This window comes from Fistularia commersonii, chromosome 1, assembly GCF_037954325.1.
Source record: "Fistularia commersonii isolate RoL2024-O1a breed Wild chromosome 1, RoL_Fcom_v1.0, whole genome shotgun sequence".
Lineage (NCBI taxonomy): Eukaryota > Metazoa > Chordata > Actinopteri > Syngnathiformes > Fistulariidae > Fistularia > Fistularia commersonii.
Window position 1 is genome coordinate 960265 of NC_141284.1, and position 7500 is coordinate 967764.

Sequence of the window (7500 nt, forward strand, 5' to 3'; positions counted from 1 at the left end):
CACGCATGCGTGTGTGTGTGTGTGTTTTTTAATGCGCATTTTTATTTCTCCTTGTTTTCCCGGTGCCCTTTGCAACCCGCTCATCTTTTCCGACAAAAAAAATTTATCTCTCGACGCCAAGGATTGTTTTTCACGTGGACTTTGCCACGCCTTCCCATCTCCTCTGAGAACATCTCCTCTGAGAACATCTCCTCTGTCAGCCATCTTGTCTCGCTGCAACATATATTTTCATTAAAAAGGCCTTTTTTTTTTAAAAACCAATCAGATTTGAGTTTGCATGCCCCCCCAGCATGACTCCAGACTGCCATCTAGGAGTGTAAGCTTAAACACACACACACACAGACGGGAAGAAGACAGGAGTTGTTTCACTGGTTTCCATGGTAACACAAACCTGCATTACTGTGATGGGGGTGGGCGCTTTTGCCGGAGCGGAACGGCGCCGTCATTGGACGCCGCGGACGAGCGGCGCCGGTCAAACGTGGGAACGGGTCAAACGTGAAGATGTCCGGCGTGCACGGCCAAGTAACCGTCTGTCTCCTGTGTGACCGCAGGTTCCTGAGGGCCGCAGGGTGGCCGGGCCACTTGATTGGCCGGCGGAGGGCTCACGCTCATTTTTGGTGATGGTGGTCGGAGAGATGGGGGGGGGGGGGAGATGGAGGGGGGGGGTGCACGTCTGCATGCTCATAATCCATAATCACTGCATCATCCGGGGGAGGGGGCGGAGAAGTTTGGAGAAGTTACCGTCGGAAGCCGATCGATCGGCCCCGGCGGCGAAGCTTCAAGCCGGGGATCAATATCCAGGAGGAACCCCCTCCTGGTGGCCCAGGGTCAGGTAGGCCTGGGGTTTCAACCACTAATCCGCTCCGTCCGCTCACCCTGCCTGCCCGCCTGAGCCACTCTGCTCCTCATGCCTGCCTTCACCTCTGACCCCTCCATGACCTCTGACCCCTCCATGACCTCTGACCCCTCCATGATAACGCGGCGTCACCTCACGAAACATCTCCAGGTGTGTCTCCTCCTGCGTGCTAACACCTGCCGAACGCCTCCTCGCTCTCCGTGTCTTCATTATGTCCAGCATGATCTGTCCATGTTGGAGCGGGACCCCCCCTCCACCATCTCCACCTCCATCTCCATCTCCACCTCCACCTCCATCTCCTCCTCCACCCCTGGAGGCAGATAGCAGGACTATCTCCCCTCCCTTCTCCGTCTCCTCTCCTCGGATCTCCTCCCGGGTTGCGACTCCAGCCTTCGGCCAGCAGATGGCCAGCAACGACCAACAAGAAAGAGGAGCTCTGGCGTCTTTGCAGTCGGACTGCCTTAAAGCGTACTGCTTTCACACACACACACACACACACACACACACCATGAGATCTCCTGGACTACATTTCCCATCACTGAGGCTCCACGTTGGACTCTCAACTCCCGTCTTTTTTTTAACCCCCATGTTAAACAGTGCTATTTGTGAATGTGATGACACACACACACACACACACTTCCATGGAAGGTCATCGGGGTCAAAAAGTCGACTCGGTCTGTCTGTGTGTGTGTGTGTGTGTGTGTGTGTGTGTGTGTGTGTGTGTGTGTGTGAGTTAAATGAGTGACAGTAGTTTGTAATCATTGAATGACTTGTACATAGTAACATCTTTCAGCGTCGAATGTGTTTGTTTTTATTTCTTTGCTTTTTGTTTTGACTCCTCACTCTTCCCATGACAGTCGACGAGGTTTGGATCGCAGCGAATGCACTTTGCCCTGAGGTTCTCCAGAGTCTCACACACACACACACACACACACACCACACACCTTTTTTTTAAAAATTCCTTTTGCAAAAGTCTGACGAGCAATTCTGTCTTTTTTCTGCATGTTTTTTTTTTTTTTTTTGATTCCTTAAATCCTTCGCTCTCCAAAGTCTGCTGGCTCCTCATTCTCACCCCAATTCCACTTAATCCTCCCAGTGATGCTGGCTCTACACACACACACACACACACACACACACACTTCCTGTTTTTATTCTGGAAAGCGTTTCCTCAGTGAAGCTGTGAAATGTACAGAAGGAAACTGTAGATGTTACTTGAACCCCCTTTGTAAAAAAAAAAAAAAAAACAACATTTAAGAACAGCTTTGCTCCCCACATTTCCCAATCATCCAGCTGTCACTCAAAGCCCGTGCGCCTCGGCTGAGCTGTGACATCACGATGACATCATCGTCTCCTCCGGAGGGACGTTGGTTCCGACGTCTCAGCGGCGAGGAATGTACTTTTCATGTAGGAGGTTCCAGTTAGTCGTCGCTCGCCGCCGGTTTCTTTTTTTCTTCTCCCCATTTATTTTAATGCCTCACACCCATACGTGCGCGCTCATGGGTTTCCATGGCAACCTGAAAGCAGGGGGTTTCAACACGGGTCTGATTTGCTCATTTCGACTTTAACAAATCAGCAAGACCTGGATTGACGTGTCCTCCAGAGTGAGTGTGTGTGAGTATGCTCACACACACACATAATAATGTCTGCCCGTCTTTTCATCGAAGTGTGTGACTGAACAGCGTGGGATCTGCAGGTTTGCACCATCACGTCCGTTTAACAGCGGTGCAGACCTGAAGCCGCTGGGATTTACTGGAAAAGCTCCGTGTTCTGTTCTTCCAAAGGTTTTGACTTTGCTTGGACTTGTCGAGGCCCCTGAAAGCCAGGATTCTCCGGCCTCGCACTCGTCGCCGGCCCGTTTCAGATCCCGATAGAACGGCGTCGGGATCCGAACCCCGATGAGCGGACCGTCCGGCCCCAGACCCGCGATCGGAGACACATATTTGCACTGGTGGGAGGCGGAGTCGCTTTCCGCTGTCGCCGGAAGTCACTGTCTTGAAAACAGGGTTCTGAGGTTGACCTTTGCCCCCTCTTAAACTTCCGGCTGCCCTTCATTGTCAGCGGAGGAAAAGGCAAACCAGCAGAGCGGCACGTCCCTGAAGGCCACCGCAGTGGATTCGAAATGCAAAGCAACAGTTTTAAAATACTGCAGTGTCGCCTCCCTGTGACTGCGACTGTGGCGCTGTTTAGATTCCCTTTATTTTTATTTTTTTGCATTTTATTTTATTTGATTTGATTTTCCTTTATTTTTTTGCATTTTATTTTATTTTATTTTATTTTCCTTTATTTTTTTGCATTTTATTTTATTTTATTTTATTTGATTTTCCTTTATTTTTTTGCAATTTTTTTCATTTTATTCCACTTTTTAAAAAAATCAAATCATCCCGCGTTTCCCGCGGAGACTTGTTGTAGAAACCAATGGCAGTACTTCTTTCCATATCGTCGTGCACATGTTTTATTTTTATTTCTTAATTTTATTGTCTACTTTGAATGTTATCAAGACACTTTGTGAACAAACTGCCTTTTTTCTCCTTCCGAGATTTTGTTTGAATAAAGTAAGAAAACGAGATTTGCCTCTCGCGTTTTGAATGAGGAAGCTGCGCTTTGCTGCCCTCTAGTGGAGAGAATTAGGATGACGTGATTTTTTTTATTTTTAAAACATTTTTAATTTTAAGAAAGAATCAAAAAAGTTTCAAAGCCAAAGACTTCAATGCATCACTTGTATTTTTACGTTAAATAGATTTTTTTTATCTACATCTCACAACTAGAAATCATTAACAGACTTAAAACAGCAGTCTGCAAGTTGTCAGCTCGGCACTATTTTTTTTTGGTAAAATTATTTAGTGCTAATCCCAGCAAAAAATTAATATTTTTTTTTTTCAGGTTTCACGTTTCTTTTCCTTTCTTTTCTTCGCTGTTCTTTCCCCTCTTGTTTTATTTTGTCTCGGTTTGAATGTTTGTTTTGTGGTTCTGGCCCTCTGGCGCCCTCTAGCGGCCACAACCGGAACTTCCCCTAATGAGCATTTCATGACCTTAAAGTAAGAAGACAACTATTATTTTTAATTGTAATATTAAACGGAAAACAACTAAAAAAAACTACAAAAAACTGATGAGGAGATCGAAAAATTTAACCAAAAAAATCGTTTGAAAAGTCAGTCGCCAAAGTTGCGTTGAAGGACTTTAAAACGTGAATCTTCGCATCTTTCAAACACGTTGGTTTTAGTGGATTACGTCGCTGTGACGTCACATTTCCCGTCGCACCAATAAGAATAATCGATTGCTTGATCGGGTTATTGCTTTCCCAAAAGACAAGCATCGGGTTTTCCTGAATCAAATTGAATGTAACTCACAGCGGGTTCCGTAGAGGTACGTGAACGCACCATCACCTTACCCCCCCTACACACACACACACACACACAAACCCCCACACACACACACAAACCCACACACACACACTCTGTCTCTCCCCCTGTCAGGTGCTGCAGACCTCAGTCGAGGCGGAGACGCGCACACACGCCGGTCGTGTTTGCGCGGCGCCGGCCGGAACTTTGCAGCCCGGAGCGGAGCGGCTCCCGGCGGGAGGACGGACGGACCCCCGCAGCCCCGCAGCCCCCGCAGGTAAACCCGACCCCCTCCGCATTTCCACACCGATCCGAACCCTCGAACCTCCTCCGTGGAGCTCCGGGCTGGACTCCATTTCCCAGAATGCACCGCGAACACCTCCTGCAAACTCCTGCATTTACCTTGATTTCTGACAAGAAAGATCTTCTATATCTTATCGTCACCCTCTTAAAATAAGTCATTTTTTCAGACGTTTCAGGAAACACAAAAAACTGAACCCCAATGTGTTTAACTGAGGATGTAGGTGGTCAGCATCATGAGGAGATGATTTAGGCAAAAAAAAAAAAATTGTGAAAAAATGACTTATTTTAAGAGTGTGACATTACATAAGATATTATATTCAACAACGTTAATTTTTTTTTATATCAGTGTGATTGATTTTGGATTTTCCACATTTTTCCCCCCGCATTTTTCATTTATTTAGCAAAGTCACATGTAAAACTGACAAAAAAAAAAAACAAGTGCAGATGTTTGTTCCTTCAGTCGGCTGTGCGGCGGCGAGGGGAAGCCTCGCCGTCAGCGCTGACTCAGGAAAACAGCTCCCCTTTACTGTCCCCCCGGCGCTGAAGGGCCTCTGACATTTCATCCTGACGACGGTCGGATCTCCTCAACGTGTCCTCGCTGGATTTACGGCGGAGCGGGGGGGTCCGAGGAGGAGTTGGATTCCGACAGCGTGTCGGCGAGGGAGCCCGTGACCCCACGCACACACGGGGGCAACGAGGAGACTCCACGCCAGCCGGGGATCTTCTTGCCGTGAAACGTGGAAAGCTAACCTCCGCTGACCTCCGCTGACCTCCGCCGACATCCGCCGACCTCCGCTCGGCCGCGGTGCCGTTACGCCGACTGTCTGCGAGGCGGCCTCCAGGCGGACGGAGCCGAGGAGACGTCGCAGGAACGACGAGTCGGAGCAGAGTCGATGTCGTAAAGTTCCCGATCTCCCGCAGGCGTTCCAACAGCTCCAGACACGTCGGAGGGACGAGCAGTCGCAGCCACCCGGAGCTTCTCCTCGCACTTTTGGGGAGCGATCGGGGGGGTTAAAGGGTCGCCCCCCCCCCCCCCCTCCTCCTCCCCCGACACCCGACCCGTGGTGTCAAACACACACTTTCTAATCTGCGTGGCTCATTTGGGTCACTAAATTTAGTGACAGAGTGAGACCTCCTCTGCGTTTGTTCTTTAAGGACCCGAATCCTGGTTCTCTTCGTTCTTCACGCGTGTTCTTCACGTTCCTGACGTGGTCAGAAGCTTCGTGAAGGTGGAACCGTGCACAGCCATGCTTCCTTTGATCGCAAACAACGTGCACATTTTAGATATTGCGCCAACGCATGAGAAGGGAGGCTGGAAAAGGCCGGTGTGTGGAGGAACCAGCGTCAATGACTGGACCGCCCCCTGGAGGTTCTGGGGTCTCCCTGCTCGCTCAAAGGCACTTCGGTTGATGAGACGTAGGGGGGCGTGTGTGTGTGTGTGTGTGTGTGTGTGTTTGTGCTCATGTGTGCGCAGCACTCGAATCACCTTCCAGTGAAAAGGTTCGAAATCACCTGTAAAATCGTTTCCTATAAAACCCTCTTCTCGGCAGGAACAAACCTGCACGCGGCCTCGTTTGAACATGGAAATGCGGTTGCCGTGACGACCTCGGTTATGTAAACAAGAAAGAAAAAAATCGGTGGCTTTAATTCGGCGCACGCCATGTGACACTGCCACCTAGTGGTTGACTACCGGTACTGCAGCTGTCGCATGAAACAGCACCATTTCAAGTAAATATGCGCACACACACACACACACACACACACACACACACGAGCCTTGGAGAGAAGTGTCTCTGCAGCCTGGTCCTGCAGCAGCCCCCCCCCCCCCCCCCCCCCCGGGCTTTAATTCAATCTGTCTAATGCGACGGGCCGGCCGGACGCCCTTGGCCAGCGCGGGCCTCGGGGAGGAGGAGCTCGTCCTCCAGCGCCGGCCGGCTCGCAGTTCGAGCCGCCCTTGTTTTGGTCGCTCTCGGGACGCGGGGGCGGGTCTGTGTAAATATATGTGTATATATGGCGAGATATAAATGGATGCTGTGACGACGCTCCGGAGATACGCGGTCGTGGGAAACACGGGAGGTCAAGTGATGGAGGGGTTTGGACGGGAGGCGGCAGGAAGCAGGAAACCCCCCGGGGGGGAGCAGAAGTTCGGGGGCGCAGGGGCTCTTCCTCACTCGTCTTCTTCTGCGCTCCGAAACTCCAAGATGGAACCCTCGCGCACTTGAACGCATCGTCTGGTGGAAAGATGGAGGTCCTGATGGGAGTTATTGACCTTCCAGGGAGAAGGGGGTTTGTGCTAGTGGGGGCACACACACACACACACACACACACACACACACACACACGTACATACATGCGGCAAGGCCTGTTGTGTGTGTGTGTGCGCGCGCATGTGTGTGTGTGTGTGTGTGTGTGTGTGTGTGTGTGTGTGTGTCAGCGCCGGTCGCTCCATCAGCAGAACAACCTCCACTCCTGGACATGGGTCCACATCTTGGATGAGAGACTCCTCTCATCTCCATGACAACGGACCCGTAGGTCAGACCAATAGAGTGAGGCCTCTGTGTGTGTGTGTGTGTGTGTGTGTGTGTGTGTGTGTGTGTGTGTGACACCATTCAGCAACAGCCACGTCTTGTTCAACACTTAATGGAATTGGGTGTGTGGGTGGGCACTTCTGCCCATGCTCAGTTGCCACGACGACCCGCCTGTTGTCGTTGCCAATGGCATATTAGCGCACACACACACACACACACACACTCTCACACACACACGCACACACTGCTACGGTGGGGACAGAAACCAGCCCCGCATCGCGGTATTTGCTGGAAACACTAAACAGAGTGACTTCCCGTCGCTTAATCAGCTTCCTGTCGGCGCCGAGGCGTCGACGGCGAGAGGTGTGAATAACAGCGGGGGGGTCGGGGGTCGCGGGGGGGTGAAGTCGCAACTGCTCGCGCTCAGTAGACCGTGTCTGGCGGCCTACTGCAGAACAAACCCACCATTCCAAAC

At 50.8% G+C, this 7500-nt stretch overlaps 2 protein-coding genes across 5 annotated transcripts in view; both read left to right on the plus strand.

Moving 5' to 3' along the window:
- Positions 1–3422, plus strand: part of fnbp1l (formin binding protein 1-like) — a 37197-nt gene extending 33775 nt beyond the window's left edge. For 2 of the 4 annotated variants that reach the window (XM_086173916.1, XM_086174084.1), the window contains one exon: positions 1–628. This exon is cut by the window's left edge and continues 528 nt beyond it. Coding sequence is in view for 2 of the 4 variants with exons in the window: in XM_086174167.1 (XP_086030293.1) it covers positions 552–559 (8 nt within the window). In the remaining 2 variants the exon portion in view is untranslated. The other 2 variants (XM_086174167.1, XM_086174005.1) reach the window with 2 other exon arrangements.
- Positions 3423–4367: 945 nt separating this feature from the next.
- bcar3 (BCAR3 adaptor protein, NSP family member) overlaps positions 4368–7500 on the plus strand; it is a 44989-nt gene continuing 41856 nt past the window's right edge. Inside the window, exon 1 of the mRNA XM_086173085.1 lies at positions 4368–4471. The gene's annotated coding sequence lies outside the window, so the exon portion shown is untranslated. The remainder of the gene's footprint in view (positions 4472–7500) is intronic.